The sequence below is a fragment of the Coccinella septempunctata genome, chromosome 2, assembly GCF_907165205.1.
Source record: "Coccinella septempunctata chromosome 2, icCocSept1.1, whole genome shotgun sequence".
Classification (NCBI taxonomy): domain Eukaryota; kingdom Metazoa; phylum Arthropoda; class Insecta; order Coleoptera; family Coccinellidae; genus Coccinella; species Coccinella septempunctata.
This window is the reverse complement of record NC_058190.1, coordinates 41,604,780-41,623,913: the sequence shown is the minus strand read 5'-3', so window position 1 is coordinate 41,623,913 and position 19,134 is coordinate 41,604,780. Positions and strand designations below refer to the sequence as shown.

General features: G+C 35.7%; 1 protein-coding gene across 3 annotated transcripts in view; it reads right to left on the bottom strand.

Annotated features, from left to right (window-relative positions):
* Nucleotides 1–19,134, bottom strand: part of LOC123307443 (protein CBFA2T1) — a 64,299-nt gene that overhangs the window by 40,649 nt on the left and 4,516 nt on the right. For 2 of the 3 annotated variants that reach the window (XM_044889761.1, XM_044889760.1), the window contains exon 2: nucleotides 5,930–6,020. In XM_044889761.1, coding sequence (XP_044745696.1) covers nucleotides 5,930–6,017 — 88 coding nt within the window. In that variant the 5' untranslated portion in view covers nucleotides 6,018–6,020. Of the gene's footprint in view, nucleotides 1–5,929; nucleotides 6,021–15,836; nucleotides 15,973–19,134 lie in introns of those variants that run through there. The other variant, XM_044889759.1, reaches the window with a different exon arrangement.

Genomic DNA, 19,134 nt, shown 5'->3' with positions numbered 1-19,134 from the left:
TGTAGAACAATACCCGGAGATTACTATTCCACATTACTGACCACTCTACGGGAAAAAATTGAAGAGAAAAGACGTGGAAAGCTATCCAAAGTTGTTTTGTTTTTGCAGGACAATGCCCCAACACACAAATCTCATGTTGCCATGCAAAAACTTCTTGATTTAGGGTTTGAATTACTTAGAACATCCCCCTTATTCACCAGATTTGGCTCCATCCGACTATCATCTCTTTCCTAAACTGAAAAAATGTTACAAGTCCGTAAATTTTCTTCCAAGGAGGAGGTAATAAAAGCTGTGGAGGTCTGGTTTGCAGAGCAAGAAGAAACATTTTTTTTTGAAAGGTCTAGAGACGTTACAGGTTCGCTGTAATAAATTTATCCAATTAAGAGGAGAATATGTTGAGTAATAAAATATTTTGACATTGAAATTTTGTTTGGTTCTATAGTAGGCTAAGAATTTTTCAATATATCCTATGTATTTTATTTGTAATGAATATTTCACATGTCTCTATTGTAGCGACTTTTAAGTCTCATTTGATAAATTCAAGTCTCTGTTTCCGATATCCGAACTATTTGATGTGAAATTTAAAAAAATCAATATCGAAATACCTATCCATTTGTAGAAATGACACTAGAAAAACTAATCAAAAATTTTCTGAAAAAAAAAATATATATCTCGGAAACCGTGAAATGTTTACTAAGGTCGAAATTTGGGATAAGGGGACCAAGACAGTGTCTATCTATAGTTACAGGTTTATCCATTGTTTTAGGGACACCCTGTATTCTATAGTTCACGTCCATTCTCGAAATGTAGTTTCAGGAGCAGTGAACGTGAAGAATCGGCATCCAACAACCCCAGGAAATACTAATTATGCGAAAACTACTTCGGAATATTCAATAATTCTCCCTGGGGGATGGAGAGAGGAACTATGAAAAGCACGTTTGTGGTCGAACGAACGGAGCAACCTGCGTTGCCCGATATTTTCCTATTGGAATCTTTGCATCTGCTCCTTCATACACATCCCGTCGAGGAACGATGGCCAACGGAAAATAAACTCAATGGCCAGTTAGAAATAGGGACCGCTTTTGGATGGGACACCCACCGTTTGTGGCTTTACGAGTTTGCTCCAGAATAATTCACTGTTTATCTGAATTCTGATGGATTCGAACGTTGTGCAGTTTGCGCATGCTGAAACTTCGCATAATACTGATATAATACTCAGAAGAATTTCAAGTGGAATGAAGAACATGATAACGGTTTTCCTATTTTCCTTGAAAAACGCTGTGTTTTTCACAGGTTCTACTCCCAAGTCCTTCGAAATATTCCAAGTTAACCATCATAAGTAACACTTCAAAGTGAATAGTTTCGAATATGCTTATAGTATAGTAAGAAAAAAAGGATAAACTCTAATAAAATAACTTTATATACAGGGTGGGTCTTCGACTCGTGCAAATATTTTAACAGTAGATTCTTGAGGTCAAAAGAAACACTTTTTTCCCATACCATTTTTTCCGATTCGGCCCTGATAAGAAGATATAGCCATTTTAAGTTTTCATAATGAACTATGCCACCCCTGGAGAAACAAATTTACCTTCAGAATAACTAGCTAAATCTGTTACACTACACATCTTTGGATCTTTGGAGTTGTATTAAGACAAATTACTTTAATTTCCGAATGTGGCAGATATTTTCAATTTTTGAACATCAAATAACTCTAAAACGGCGCAATATACGAAAAAATATGAAGAATACTTTTATTTCACTAAACGTTCAAATATTCATCTGGTAGCGTCCAACTTAGTTTCAAGAGTTGGATTTTTTATATTTTTGGTATTTTCTCGGTGCGTATGACCCTGGTCATAATGAGAAAACAGGAAGGAATCTTGCGTTCAAAAAAGATTCATCAAATAATTGAATAACTATATTCCTAATTTCATTTAATTCGATTAAACCGCTTGTGACATAGAACTAAAAATAACATTCTTTTTTTATGGTTGTTCAACAGCCTCTATCTTTTGAACCGAGCTGATTCGGAAAAAATGGTGAAAAAAAAAGTGTTTCTTTTGACCTCAAGAATCTATTGTTAAAATATTTGTACGAGTCAAAGACTCGCTCTGTATAGCTACATCGACACAAAATTCGCTCAGTATTCCTCTTGAAGGCAGGCATATGTTGAAAATATTCAAATTATCAGAATATTTAATGAAATACTCACAAATTTACCATTAATTCAATAGATTTGGCCAAAACTTGCTGAATGATTGAACTGAATCATTTTGAAAGAGTTGCTATTTTGATTGACAGTCCTTTAATTCATAATTCAACTGAAGTTTTCCTATCAACCTCAAAACTTGGCGTAAAACTGCAATTCAATTAATTATTTTTATCTGGATCTCGTAATTCTTCGAAAATCTTCTAAATTAGTTTAATCCTCTGTAGACGTCTGTCATAAGATAATGGTTCTGGGAGATTCAGTTATAATTGCTTTCATTTCATGCATTATAATGAATTCGAAACGAAATTAATAAATTCTGTCGTAACGCAAAAAAATAGTAAGATCTCCATTATGCTTGGAATTTGAGAGGAATCAGAGCATAATCAGTTCATTTCTCATTGAAATCAGGAAGATAATGAACATGTTGTATAGAATTTTCCTCAACCAAGAGCATTTTGTCAGTTATAATAACTACATTAACTAGGTACTTTGAATGATTACAGGAAATCAATTAATACTAACTTTTTCCTTTTTCATCTGATACTCTTGCGAATTTTCAGGAATTCGTATATGCTATATGTATAAGGATTTGTGTCCTGACAAATCGTATTATTTTGATTACTAAGTGCAATCAATAAACTATCGTGAGTATCATAAGTGTTGAAATAGAAATCTCTTATTTTCTATCAGTCATGGAGCGTAAGCCCTTGGGGACACCGCTCGTCGTCAGTGAAATCCCGTAGTTGCGCTCAAAATAGACCTTTTCTTTGCTATCAGTCATGGAGCGTAAGCCCTTGGGGTAGTGAATAAAAGTCTCGAGTAGATCCGCCCTGGTATGTTTGCTGATCGATTCGCTCATATTTCATACCTACACATATTTCCGTTGTTTATATAATCATTTTCCGAAGGTGTGAATAAACTGGTACATAATTTAATTTTGATTACTTCGTTATCGCTACCACCCTAGATAAGAGCGAACTCTGTCTTCGACTAGCAGCTACTCTGCTAGGTTTGCTATTCTTCCTAGTGAAAAGAATAGCTGGCGCTCGAATTAAGTTTCTCCGAGGAAACCACGTTACATGATACTAAGAGAGGCTTGAAGGGACTTGATTATAAAACTGGACGTAAGATATCGATTACTAACGAAATATACCTTTCTCTTTCAGATTTATCATACGTGAGGAAAATTCCCATTTTTGACATCTTATGACTCACAAAGGATGCACATTTGGCACACCGTTCTATTCTATCTTTCCCCACATGAATATCCAGCTTTGAACAATTGGAATACCAACCAATAGGGCAGCATTCCTATCTACCCATATGCACTTGTCAAGACCGTGGAATAATGCAAATAACTTATTTGAAATAAGTGAAACATCCCACCGAGCGCGGTAATTTTATTCAAACAACCCCTAAAATATCCCTTCACCGTCTCTTCCAGAATAAACAAAAACCGACGGACCACACTCCGGAAAACTTCTCTCGAATTTATCCGTGGGAACCGTATCAGCATTGCAGAATCTTATTATTTATCCAGCCTCGTTCTTCCAGAGAGAGGAAAGTGCCGCCAGCACCATCAGGAATTTCAGCGATGTAGGGTGAGAACAAACACAACTCCGGGGATAGAGAAGAGAAACGAAGGGATTAGCTGATGATAGAAATACGTGCCCTACCACAGATCTGAGGGTTCTATCTCCTAGCACGCCCTCTACACGGTGTTGCAACAACTGCAACGGTTCACAGCCCACTCAGCCGGATCGGCCTGTTTTGTTTACACTGAACGGGTACGGAAAAACGGCGGCAGCGAAAAATGCGACATGCAAAGTTTTCGTTTTCATTTGAACGTGCCCAGGCTCGTTTTCCGTTAATGGAATTCGACTGTCGCGTTTGTGCCTTGCGTGCGATCGTTCAGATTAGATGCGATATACTGAATGCGGAATAAGCGCAATTAATTGCTATCTTTTTGAAGTGACAACCTCTTTAATGCTAGGGGATTCAAAATTCATGAGAAAAACCGACATGCTCTTGTAAATAGAGTTTGCGAGCTGTGAAAGGGGGCAAAGGGGCTTAGAAACAGAATTATGTGTCCGCTTCTTTGCCTAACATACTATAAGTCAGTATCAATCACCATCCCCAAACAATGCAAAAAACTACGAAGGCGTAGAAGGGCCACTCAATGTTTTTAAAATTATTTTCGCTAATTTCCGACAGAATATTCCTTCGAATATTATGTACACAATTGAAATAGTCTCACGAGAATTTTGTACAGATGAAAAGCGGGAGTTTTCATAAAATGATCCAAGTTATTGAACACCCTGTACATGGTGGGTGGAATTCGATGGAAATGAATGGCAGCTCTGGAACCATAAGAGCAAAAGAAAAATGGATGACACGTTTCAAACGATTTTCAAAAGATGTATAATGGCCAAAACCGCATCCTCCTATCTTCTTTTGATTTCAAATTAAAAGGGAAAACTCATTTTTCGGCTCTTTGAGTGCCTCTTCTTCGTAAATTTTCATTGATATCGAAGAACAAATGTAAAATTCTACAAACACTTTTTGATGTAGTGGAGTAGTCAAAGATGTTTTTCAGTCCACCTCTTCAGTGATATAATAGTAACTTTCATTTTTTCCCATATTCCAGTCCATATTTTTTCTGATTCAGAATATACAGGGTGAGTCTTTGTCTCGCACAAATATTTTAGCAGTAGATTTTTGAGGTCAAGAGAAACACTTTTTTCCTTGACCATTTTTTCCGAATCGGCTCGGTTTGTAAGATGTAGGCTATTGAAAAACCATTAAAAATTTTTATTTTAGTTCTATCTGAAAAACGGTTTCATCGATGGAATGAATTTCGGAATATAGTTTTTCATTTATTTGGTGAATCTTTTTCGAACACAAGATATCACCCACGTCTTACAGTTTTTTCTTTCTCATTATAACCATAAAAATACCAAAAAATCAAAGAACAAAACTCTTGAAACTAAGTTGGACGCCATCTAATGAATTATTGAAACGGTTTTGTAGAATACATATTCAAATTTTCTCATATAATGCGCCGTTTTCAAGTAATAATAAATAAATATCTGTGATATTTGGGAAATTGGGTACTTTGGCTGAATGCAACTCTGTTAAAAAGATCCACAGATGTGTAGTGTCAAACAAGATTCAGCTCATTATTCTGAAGAGATCTTTGTTGCTTCAGGGTTGGCATAGCTTATTATGAAAATTTAAAATGGCAATATCTTTTTGTCAGGGCCGAATCTGAAAAAATGGTACAGAAAAAAGTTTTTCTTTCGACCTCAAGAATCTACTGACGAGTCAAAGACTCACCCTGTATAATAGACGTCGTGTCTCTAATTGTTCTTGCGATAAAAAAAACTCAAAAACCAGTTTAGGGAGTATTATCTAAAAACAACTGAATAGGACCAGAAAAGGGTAATTGTCCCCTTGAAAACTACTTTTTTTGAATTCGCAGAGGAGCATAAGCAAAAAACAAACAGTTGACTGTATAACGGTACCTCTCAGAAGTTATGCAGGAAATACCGATTATTGTTGGGCACTTTTCAAGGGTTGTAACACTCTTAATAAGTGGTGGTTTAACGAAAATTTTGTATGGCTATCATTAAAAAATTTTATTCTGGAAAATTGTAAAACTGTCTTAGTGGATTAATACAACAGACATCTGAAATTACTTTAGGCATGGGCACTTACCTTTGGCCGATCTTGTTCTTGGTGTTTCAGGAAAACTACCTCCGGCTTCTTTCTCTGACGTCTCTTCCTTTATCAATTTTGGTTCCATTCCCTGCAAAAAGTACCATTTGAACACAAAGAATTATCTGAAAACATGTATAATTATTTGTTTATTCTCATTAGTCTAAATCAAAATTTATCCTTTGTTTTTGTGATTTGTTTTTGAAATTTTTTCAAATTATTATCTCTAAACATAGCACGAGTTAGAAATTGCATGGTCTTTCGAAAATATACAGGGGTGCGATTTAAATTCGAAAAGTTTGGGTGAAAACAGAAGTACAGTAGCAACAAATAAAAATAAGGTCATCAGATGCGTCATTCATGTATATTTCAGGCATAAGGAGTAAAAATATCCTTAAATGCACCCCTTGGAAGTTAGGGTTCCCTCAACGTCACCCCCAAAAACCTATTCTGTCTAAATTTGTGAAAGGAGTAGCCAAATTGGGGTTGAATGTTTCTAACATTCTTAACGGGTAATACATTCTTTTATTATTCTTTCTTTTAAAAGGCCTGTAGGCTTTTTCAGGGTTTAGAATATGAATATCATAATATTGTTGTTCGATCAATATGTGGCATAAAGAGTCCACAAAAACAACCCGATACGTATCGAATTGTCCATAATCAATTACGTTCTGGAATATTCCGGATACACAATACCTATGTGTGTGTTTTTGGAGCCTTGGGCATAACCCGATATTCCCACGGTAATCGATTATTCTACGCCTAATTATATTCCATCAGATGCTCTTATCCGTTCCGATGATTTTTCTCCTCGCCGTGCATAAATGGAATTAATTGAAAATAAACAACGATACCGAATTTCAAATTTGCACAACCATTGATTAATGTATAGGTGAAGCCAATTCTCTATCGGATCGTCAAATGCTTAGTTTTCTCGAATCTACAACTTTTATGCACTCCAAATCCTAGGACACCCTGATTTCTAAACAGAGGAGTAAATACATTTCAGGGAGCTCTCTGACTTCGCAGAGCTCTCTAGAGTGAAATTCTGTATTGAATCATCAACTGTTTGGTTTTATTGAATCTTCAGAACAAATTCTATGCACTCCTTATCCTGAGACAGTGATATAACATTCTGATTTTCAGACAGAGTAGCAATTAGGTCATTTTAGGGCGGTCTAACCCCTTGCTCATTTTTGACCCAAAAAATCGAGATTTTCGAAATCGAGTTCTTATGCTAGGATGAAAGCCTAAGCAACGTTGATTATTGAACCGGAAATCCCAATTGGATCAGAGGAATAATAGGAGATATCGCAGACTGAAATTTGCAATTTTTGAAAAATGCCATTTCCAAGATGAAAATCCAAACTAATGGAAATAGGCTTTCGGAATTGCTCGCACTAGATTCAGCGTGTTCAAAAACCTATATTTTCATACCGAAATTTCAAATATCTGGTCCAGTTTAGGACAAAATAATTTTTTTTGTTTTTCCAATTTTCATTTTCGAGTTGACTGCGAAGAGCTCTCTGGAGTGCAATTCTCTATTGAATCATCAACTGTTTGGTTTTCTAGAATCTTCAAAACAAATTCTATGCACTCCATGTTCTAAGACAGTAATAGAACTTCCTGATTTTCAGACAGAGTAGCAAATAGGTGATTTTAGAGGGGTCTAACCCCTTGCTCATTTTTGACCCAAAAAATCGAGATTTTCGAAATCGAGTTTTTGTGCTAGGATGGGAGCCTAGGCAACGATGATTATATATCCGGAAATCCCAATTGGATCAGACGAATATAACAAGAGATATCGCTGATTGAAAATTGCAATTGTTGAAAAATGCCATTTCCAAGATGAAAATCTAAACAAAGGGGGATAGGCTTTCGAAATTATTTTCAATGGATTCAGCGTGTTCGAAAACCTATATTTTTATACCGAAATTTCAAATATCTGGCCTAGTTTAGGAGAAAATATTTTTTTTCCCACTTTTCATTTTCGAGTTGACTTGGACACGCTCTCTACAGTGCAATTCTCTTTTGAATCATCAACTGTTTGGTTTTCTAGAATCTCCAAAACAAATTCTATGCACTCCTTATCCTAAGACAGTAATAGAACATCCTGATTTACAGACAGAGTAGCAATTAGGTCAGTTTTGGGGGGTCCAACCCCTTGCTCATTTTTGACCCAAAAAATCCAGATTTTCGAAATCGAGTTCTTATGCTAGGATGGAAGTCTAGGCAACGCTGATTATAGAACCGGAAATCCCAATTGGATCAGAGGAATATATCAGTAGATATCGCAGATTGAAATTTGCAATTCCTGAAAAATGACATTTCCAAGATGAAAATCCAAACTAATGGAAAAAGGCTATCGGAATTGCTCGCAATACATTCAGCGTGTTCGAAAACCTATATTTTCTTACCGAAATTTCAAATATCTGGCCCAGTTCAACAGAAAATAATTTTTTTTTGTTTTTCCAATTTTCATTTTCGAGTTGACTTGGACGCGCTCTCTAGAGTGCAATTCTCTTTTGAATCATCAACTATTTAGTTTTCTAGAATCTTCAAAACAAATTCTGTGCACTCCTTATCCTAAGACAGTATTAGAACATCCTGATTTTCAGACAGAGTAGCAAATAGGTCATTTTAGGGGGGTCTAACCCCTTGCTGATTTTTGACCCTAAAAATCGGCATTTCCAAGATGAAAATCCGAACTAAGAGGAATACTTCCGAAATTGCTCGCAATAGATTGAGCGTGTTCGAAAACCTATATAAGATCAACCTTTTTATTGATAAATCTAGGGGTTAGACCCCCCTAACCCCTAGCTCATTTTTGACCCGAAATATCGAGATTTTTGAAATCGAGTTTTTGGGCTAGGGTGGGAGCCTTGGCAACGCTGATTATAGAACCGAAGATCTCGATTGGATCGGAGGAATATAACAGGAGATATCGCAGATTGAAATTTGCATTTTTTGAGAAATTCCATTTGAACCATTAAAATCTATGCTAGGGGGATAGGTTTTCGGCTTTCTTGAGCCTGAATTGGAGTAAAAACACAATCCTAAAGAAATCTGATAACGAGAGCCATTTCAGAGAACTAGCTGTCAGATTTATTGATTTCTTCAGATATCAGTTCTCAGCACTGATACTCTCTGTCTTCTGTCTTCTGTCTTTTCCGATCACTTTCAATATTTTTTTATATCAATTTATTACCTATAGCAACGTCCTGTTGACATTCACGACATATCGTGCCAACCTTATTCCGTTCTAGTTACAAAAATTATTTCTTGGCCAACCGAGTGCTTCTATGAAAGTGAATGGAGATAGTAGGTACGTTCAGATTACCACCACGCCAAAACGACTCCGGTATTTCCCGAATATACTGATTACATAATGAAGTTATCTCATTTCCAATCGATTCTTTCAAACAACGCCGGCTGATGGGAATCATCTGGCAGCATGTGATTTAAGGAATGCAGTTATTGCGGAAAATTTGTAAAAATATAATTAGGATGCCGCATGTGTACGTTTATAATAGGAACATGTTACATCGGCTGTTTGCAATAGCCATAATCATCGCCCGATAATACCCCGCTGCCCCTTTGGAGAGAGCTTCCAAACAAAATTGGAATAGACGATGCACAGATGGCAACGTGTACATGCGGACAGACAACAGACACGGGCTTGATCCACGGGCTATGGCGCCGCAGGGAGGGATTTCCACGATGGAAACTCATCGGGAAAATTATGACGGCCACAGTGCTGTATGGGAAAAATCTTATGGTAAAAATTAAAATTTTCGCATGTGGTTGAACGATCATGGAAGTTTTCGGTTGTGCTTCTTCAGATACTTGGCTTTTCCTGAGTCTACATTTTTCAACATGGATTTTTAGCTCAAATACAGGGTCAGTGTTTGACTAGTACGAATATTTTAACAGTAGATTTTTTAGGTCAAAAGAAACACTTTTTTCCTATACCATTTTTTCCGATTCGGCCCTGATAAAAAGATATAGCCATTTAAATTTTCATAATGAGCTGTGCCACCCCTGGAAAAACAAAATTAACTTCAGAATAACTAGCTGAATCTGTGACACTACACATCCTGTGGATCTTTCAAAAAGAGTTGGGTTCGGTCGAAGTACCCAATTTTTCGAATTTCACAGATATTAGGCGCATTGTACGAGAAAATATAAAGAATACTTTTATTTGACAAAAACTTCAAATATTAATTAGATAGCGTTCAAGCGTTCAACTTATTTTCAAGAGTTGGGTTCTTTGAATTTTTGGTATTTTTATCGTACGTAATGGTCATAATGAGAAAACTGGAAGACGTGGGTGATATCTTGTGTTCGAAAAATATTCATCAAATAAATGAAAAACCATATTCAGAAAATCATTTTATTCGATAAAACCGTTTGTGAGATAGAACTAAAAATAACATTTTTATGGTTTTTCAACAGCCTGTATCTTTTAAACCAAGCCTATTCGGAAAAAAAGGTGAAGGAAAAAAGTGTTTTTTTGACTTCAAGAATCATCATCATCATCATCATCATCATCATCTACTGTTAAAATATTCGTACGAGTCAACGACACCCTGTACAGGGTGGGCAAAATTCGATGTCTACTGAGGGAATCTCGAGAACTATAGCAGCTGGAAGAAAACGGATGACACATTCTCTTTTTTCATGACTAATCCATATCTGAAAACAGAACCGGCCTATCATTTCTAGATTTTGAGTTATAAACGGGAATTGGGATTTTGACGATTTCGAAAAGTTCTCTTAACTTTTTTGTGTTTTAAATTACAGATTTAAAACTTGAACCTTCTTTGTCACTTTTATACGTAGATTCTACTGACAGAACCTTTTTTGTCAATTCCAAAATGAAAAATTCAATGAAAGTTTGCATTTGAAAAAAAGAAAGTTCGCATAATGTTTCGCAATGAAGAAATATTTGGTGCTCGTCAGTGGATTCTACGTGAAGAGGTTCACGTAAGATCTGTAACTTCAAAGACAAAAAAGTTATGAGAACTTTTCGAAATCGTCAAAATTTCATTTTTTGCTAATAACTCAAAAACGGTTTTCACCATTCTTTGTTTCCCTGAAAAAGAACTCGAGAATGTGTCATTCGTTTTCTTCTTGCTGCCACAGTTCTCGAGATTCCTTCAGTAGACAACGAATTGTGCCCACCCTGTACATCCACTGGTTAATCCAGAATTTAATAGATAATTGATGAAAATGAGGATATAAGTGCAAATGATATTGAACGATGAAAATCTAACCGATTCAACAGAATAAACTTGGGATAACGTTCAACTGACAGAGGTTCGTAGTTTTGATGCAACATCTCATAATATAGATGCTATTAGAGAAGCTCATCTAGGTATACAGGATGATGCCACATATCATACTCGTAGAGACGCCAAAAGTGGCTTTGAGCTGGAGTGTGCCCTAAATTTTGTTGAACCTTTTCAGGATATGATGAAAAGAAGAGTTAGATCTAGTCATAACAACTCCAGAAACACAGCGCAAATGATTGCAGATGTACTTTAATAATGGAGGTACCTGTGGTGATCAGAAATCGGAATCTTATTCCTCAACCAAACGATCGCAAATGGGAATACAATCCTGTATAGGTTGGATTCGCTGCCATTGCCAAATTCATCCGAACGGTCAAGACTTGGTAGATCAAAGGGATGCTTGTTTTAGTGTGGACAAAATTGGAATACCTTCAGTCGTTGATAATCATTTCCGAACCGAAACGAACCTCATCCAAAGGTTTCCGAGTAAAAACTGAACTAAAACTACAAATCATTAACTTTCATTTGAAACAATATTTGAAAAACATTCGCTCCGAACTGTACCCGAAATATCGTGTTCAAGGAAGGTGAAGAATCCATCGATCCCTCGCAAAACTACCCCTGGTTCGAAACGGCTTGCCCATCAGCACAGTTACAAAAATGTCCGTTGATTCTCCGAAAAAAAATATCCCGAATCAGCAGCAGGCAGCAGGACAATACGGTCCTGCGTCAGAAGGATATATGTTTCCCATGGAGTCTAGCAGGCGATGAAAACATCGACGCATCGCAGGTGTCCCGCTGGATTGAGATATCCTAACCTTATTCAGCAACAGCGGTGTAGGAAAACGGGTCCGAAACATGCCAGATTTTCTCGTGTGCTCAAAAGGTGGATTCACACAGCGATGCACTTCAAATGCGTCATTAATCATTGGAGGATTTCCGCCATTTGCACCATCATCTGAAGGGATAGTCGTTACGGAGAGGGAAAAATTGATTATCGATCGTAGGTTAATTTGCTCCAGTACATACAGTACTCTTACTCTTAAGTAGCGTCAAAATTAGTTCTGCCTTTTTCTGGAAGAAATACCAAGCTGTTAATATCGATTTTTTCCTTGAATATTATTCTAAGCATTGATAGATAGATTTCTTCCCTTTCTTCTGTTCTGACTATTATACCCCATACGAGATCTCAGGTGTTGTTTTATAGCCCAATCTGCTCTCTCTATCATGACCTTTTGTCTACCATATTGTGTAGCTGATTTGACACCTCTGTGTGTCCTATGTGCTAACACATTTTCCTCTGAAATCATGTTAAATCAACTGCTCCACAAGAGTTAGGGATATCGTATTCAATCGTTTTTAAAAGTATGTAATCTTCGAGGAAATCGCTGTAAAATCATTTAAAACTCAATAACAACTTGAATCGATCCAATAAAAATCAGTATGAGACATTTCGTCAATCTGGTCGCCTTTTTTCTGAAGTTTGGTTTTTTGCATATGCTTCATGAATGTTCTTATTTTGAAATGAAGTCAGTTTATCAACGGCTTCGATTTGAAACGAGTTTTCTGAAAATGCCAAGACGTAAATTAACAAACGCTGAGGCTAATAGGGCTATCGGAAAGCTACAGGGTGGCCTAAATCTTAACCATCCTGTATACGCTGCAGACCTACAGGCTAAAATTAATTTGCAACTTGAAATCCTATTAATATGAATTTTCATCACAAAAATCTTATTTTAACTAAATTTTTTTGCAATTTAAGTCAATATCCCTAACTCATGTGGAGCAGTTTATTTTGGGCTCACGAAGATATACATTTTTGGAGGTTCCTTGTTCCTCCTAATCTTGAGGTTTCCATTAGTGCTTTTTCATACTGTAAAGTGCAATGTGAAACTTACGGTTCTTGCAGTATGGGAGGTAAATATGTAATATCTGGACAAATACGACGAAATAGTTTCAAGTCCTTTTGGTTTCTTGGTTGGTACAGGTACCAATCTCCATAAGCTCTTACTATTCATGTTTTTCATAGACAATTATCACTAAGTTGGCATAAATGAAGCTTTAAAGTTTAAAATCCGATGATCTTTTTCTTCAAAAGGTGTTTAGTCGGTGTAAAAAAAAATAATTACAGATTTCGTTTGTTCTAAATGATAAAGCATAGAACAAAGTATGCAATAATCAAGAAAAAATATTGTTTGAATTGAAATAATTTGTGCTAAGTTATTAATTAGTGAATATTGTAAAATATGGACGAAACTGAAACATTGAAGATATAAAATAGTGAGTCAAGTAGCACACTTAAGGGGTGTATAAAGCATTAAAAGAATAATAAAAGATCTCCCATTTACTGGCTACAAAACAGCTTCGAATTTCCCATAGCAATCTATGAAACGCGGTTCGAATTCAACTGTTCAACATTCACCTTGGCTGTGGATATTTTCACGTAGGTAATCATTTATTCATTCAATATACATTTAGGAGTTGTTTCAGGTGTGACTTTTCCGAAACGCATTATATTGTAATTATTGTAATATGACACCATATCTGATGGGGGAGGATGTTATTCGAATTAGTCTGAATAGAATATGGTGACTCCTTCAAACATATTTTTATGAATGTACACACAAGAACTTCCCCAAGTTTCACCCAAAATATTTTTAAAATAGGTATATATTTAGTAATAGCATGGTAATTATAGGTAGATATGTTTGTTTGTAAATCAGTCTCAATTCAATAAAAATTAAAATTGGAAAATTGTCCATTTCTTTGGAAAGTGAGTTCAAAAAATTTCGTAGACAAGTGTAAGCTGTGGAATTTTGGAGGTTCATATTTTGTATATATGTATATTAATCGCTTAGCCTGTCCCACCATAAATTATTCGAAGAGTGAAAATACATAAACATATAATGTCTATCGTGATGAGTTCAAGAGCCTGTTAAATATGAAGACTCCTTTTAAAACACTCTGTATAATACTTAGCAACCGGCACAATTGATCTTATAGATTTACTATTTTTTAATATTTTCTTCCTTCTTGTTTTATATATATATATAGCTTTGGGTAAATAAACAATATATGATACCTCAGGTGTTTTGTTGAAAATTTTGTCTTTTTTTGTTTGCTGCTTTTCGTTTCATTATATCCATTTTTTGCTAAGATTTTCTGCTACGTATCTGGGGAAACCAGAAGGATAATTTCAAAAAAGATGAGAAGAACACTAAAGTGACAAATTTGGAGGTGAAGTTTCAATAAATCCCTAGGTGATTTCAAAACGTTTTCCAAGAAAAAATTTCATATCCTCAACGATCATTTCATTGAAGCCAGTAAGCTTCATCAGCATTGAATACGATTATATTGGAAAAAGTAAAGTACTAGAAAAAGTTAATGGGAAACAAACGATTTTTTCTTTTTGGTACCATTTTTTTTATCAATATTTATCATTCCTCATTTGTGTTAAATAGCTTTCATCTTCTAAGGAAACAATGAAACGAATTATTTATATCGAAAAAAAAAAGATGGCCATTGATGTTTCACGATCCTAGATAATTGATTTTATCGTAAACATACCTACATCCATTTGTCGAATATCGAATATTTTTGTGAATTAAATATAAGGTGGACAGATACATCGCGTGACAACGACATTTCTGATAGGTATCAAAAGGAAATCACAATCTATTCATTTTAATAAAAGCAAAGCTTCGAAAATTGGATATATAATTGTGGGAAACGACAGTTTTCGGATGACGAACATTGACTATCATGAGTATAAAGCAGTATAGGCTGTTGAATCCTGTTCGAATATTCCCATAATGGTCGTATAATTCTAATCTGACCACTGTGGGAAAAACCCTGGTGTAAATTATTATAATAATTATAGAATAATGATAATAATAGGATTATAGAATTATAACGAATAGTTCTCTTTGAATCATTAACCGAAATAATATTTCAAAATTTACCGTTCATCTACCAAAAATTATGAATTTGAAAGATCAGAGCTATTAGGTATAGCAATTCAATTTCGAATTATCGCAGTTAGGTAATGAAAACGTGCTAATTTTGGTTGACACTGGATGAATATGCTTCATATTGAGATTCTTACAGACAGTGATTTATTCATATTACTGAAATAGGCAAAACTTTTTCACGTAATTGAAAGTACAAAAAACGTTATGTACCTAGATTCATTCAAGATTCATGTCTTTGAGGTATGAAAATTATAAACTTCTGGTATTTCAGAAGGATTTTTCCAATCGCCTCAGATTATTTGGATTCTTGCAATCTTACTTAATGACAGAAATGTTTTTCGCACGCTGGAAGTATAAATAATCACGACTATATAGGTTAATGTTATCATCTTCAAAATCCCATAGCCTACTTGACTTTTTTTTAACGCACGTTATGAACGTTATGGCAATTTTCGAATAATTGGCCATATATTGCGTTTTTGTCCTTTTTAGTTGTAGAATGAATTCCAAGAGTAAAAAAATCACTTTTCCCTATTCAAATGCAAACTCGTCCCTTATATTTCCATAGATAACAGATAAAATATTCATTGCGGTGCAAGTCTGCCACATAGTGTAAAATGACTATCGATAATGAATAATTACTTTCCAAACAGTCCGCACAGACACCATAAAATATTAGAAATGGCACTCACGATCAGACCATAAAGCAAAAATTACATCTCTACGATTTAACTAGAAAAACGTGATGTTCATCCTAATTGGCCATTATTATATGGCCTGCGTCTGCTGTTGGAAAGAGCCGATGCAATAGGCCACATCTGCTTTCGGAAATTACTTATTTTTTGTTGACAACATGAACAATGGCCCGTTCATTCGATAGAAATTGTAATTATTATGGTAATAGGGGGTTTCCCGCGATGATATTGTCCGAAATGAAAGATTTCATGGACCAGATGAGAATTCTTTCGGTATTATTTGCGTATAGAACAGAAATATTAAGAAAGCTGAAGGTTATCTCACAAAGGACAAGGTTTTTCGTTATTTGCTCTTACAGGGCCAGGCATAAGTCTACAAAGAAAGTGAGTAAGATTTCTTCAACCAATAACTTCAAATGAAAACGCTTAATACCGTCAATTGTTTTTTAATCACTCACATTTTCTGGCAATAAAATTGATGGATTGATTTTTAGGAAAATGTTGGAAAAACAACAAAATACACACTCTAAATCATATAAAAATAAAGGGTAAGATAAGATTTTCCGGATATGTTGGGATTGGAGAAAAATATTTTATTTCGGCCAAAAAAAGTTTTCTTTTTGAACTATGTATTTTTTGGTATTTTCAGGTTAGATATCATAGTTCTATTCAGTGTTAAGATAAAGTATCAGTAAATGCTTGGCATCTTATCGGCATGCTTGCCAGTTATCCAGAAAATCCTTCTTGATTTGTTGCCAAAACTGTGGCAAAAGATCATGGAGTTGCTGGATCGTTTCAGGTTTTGGTCTGAGGGCCTCAAGGGCTCCTTGAGATTGATCCAGAGCGTGCTCGATTGGATTCAGATCACTAGATGCTAGATGCTAGATGTGGATTTCCCTAGTTTTTTCTAGCAGCTATCACCTGGTGAAATCTATGTGGCTATCAACATGAGTTGATAAAAAGGGTAGGTACTATTAAATCAGGTGTACCATCGAAACTTCACCCTTAAAAAAAATTGGGCCTCCTCGAAAAGGATGGACTCTTTGAAAAGATGGACGTTTCTTAGTACGAGTGGACGACGTGGACATATCCACACCCGTACTCGTCGACTATCAAAACGCCCATATCTGGACTCGTCAGTGAAGAGTACTTACCACCATTCATTTGACCATAGAAACAGAGTATCTGATGCTGGTGATCTCACTGGTGTACCCCCTTTATTGCCACTCTAATAGCTATTTTCGTTCGCGAGTAAATGGAACTCTTAGATGTAAGATTGACTTCATGGCGACGTCTTCTGACTATGGTTGGGCAAGTGCTGAGCGGCTATCTTCTCCCCGGAGGTTAAAAAACGATCTTCTACTGTTTTTGTAGCACGTGGTCTACCACTGGTTCTTTGGGGTTGGGGAACAGTGCATCAGTAGTATCTCCAAGTAAATTGAGATCGATCATAAAATAGTAGAACCATTTGCACAAAGCTAGATTCAAAAAGAAGTGCCATATGAATTGACACAAAAAGCAAAAAGCATAACCGATCGAAGTTCTATCAGCGAAGCTAAAAGGAATGGAATCGAACTATTTCTTAAACGAATGGTAACTTAGTGATGAGAAATGGGTGATATACAACAACATTGTGTGAAAAACACTCACGCTCAAACGTTGCCAAGGACCAGAAATGTTCTGTTCTCCATTTGGTGGGAGTGGAAAGGGATAATTTATTCTCAGTTGCTTCTATTTGGCCAAACACCGAATCAGACCTCTACTGTAAACTTGACAGTTTGAAGCTAGCGATGGACCAGAAATGGCCAGCAAGAGACCAGGACAACGCCAGACCACACACGTTTATAGTGACTCCTCAAAAACTCCAAGAGTTTAGATGGGAAGTTTTGATACATCCAAACCTGGCACCAAGCGATTAGCATGTTTTCCTTGCATTGTAAAACTTCATTAGTGATAAGAAATTGGCACCAAGAAAAGATTGTGAAATTGATTACAAGAGTTTTTCGCCAATATGGACAAAGATTTTCCTTTAGTGAGGCATTATGGAGCTTAGAAATGGAAACAAATTAAAGAACAAAACGTTGCATTTTTGACCCAAATCCACTATCGTCAAATAAAGTAGGGAGAGTCCGGGAGACTTGCTCAGGTAGGAGACTTGAACCACCTCAAATATTTCAATTCAAATTTCTCGCTACAGGCATCATAAATAGCTTGCGACATACTCGTAACAAGGCACAACTAGTGGCGACTCCATTTTAGCCGCCATCAGAACAGTTCGGGAGTGAGAGGGTTGAACGTGATTTTGTTGTTAGTAAGTAAAAAATTGAATAATTTTGGTTTGTTACATTGTCTGAAAAGTTTAATAGGTGCGTGGTTTTGTTAAGTTTTATTGCTTTGATTGATTGATATTGTTTTACAAACGATGAGCCTTTTTAATAATAGTTATAAAAGTTTCAAGAGAACATCTATTGAAAAGACTGAAAGGGAGTGTGGGATACTTGACCCATGCTATGGTCGGGAGACATAATCAGTGGTCCAAGTTTCCCGCACAGAGCTTAGATAATAGTTTGCTTCAAAAAAAGAAAATTGAATAATAGAAATAACTATAACTAATTGTATAAAAAATATACAAAGATTCAAAAAAGTAAAAAACATCTCAGGAATAAGTGAGAAAGACTCTGAAATAGAAATATGTATTTCATACGCTGATACATGTGATGATGAAAACTTTGACATGGACAATCGTTGGTCATTGGAAATTGTTTTCTTTCCATGTTCTTCCTGATAAACAAACTTATGATCGAGTCTCTTTCGCCGCCTGTTCAACTCTCCCATGGGTTAGGGAGACATGAGCCAATTTTCAGTTCCTTAAAAAAGAATTGCTGTAGGGGAGACTGGGGAGGGTTGATACGTTTTTGGAATATTTACTTTTGTAAAATGAATTATATGAAGAAACAGGACTTTTATAACATTATATAATTCTTCGATTAATCGTTCAACGAAATAAATATAGAATTCTCAAAACATAAACATCATATTCTGTACAAAACGTTGAACACAAAAACATGCAAACTGTCTCAAGCCTCCCCACATATGGGAGGATTGATACGGTGTACTGGGAGGCATGAGACACATAAACTAAAAATATAAGGCCCATTGTTATCACTTGCAAATGTCATATATAAACACTTTTGTGCCATTTCTAACTCGGTCACATTCTTCGTGGCACCATTGCGAGCACCCCT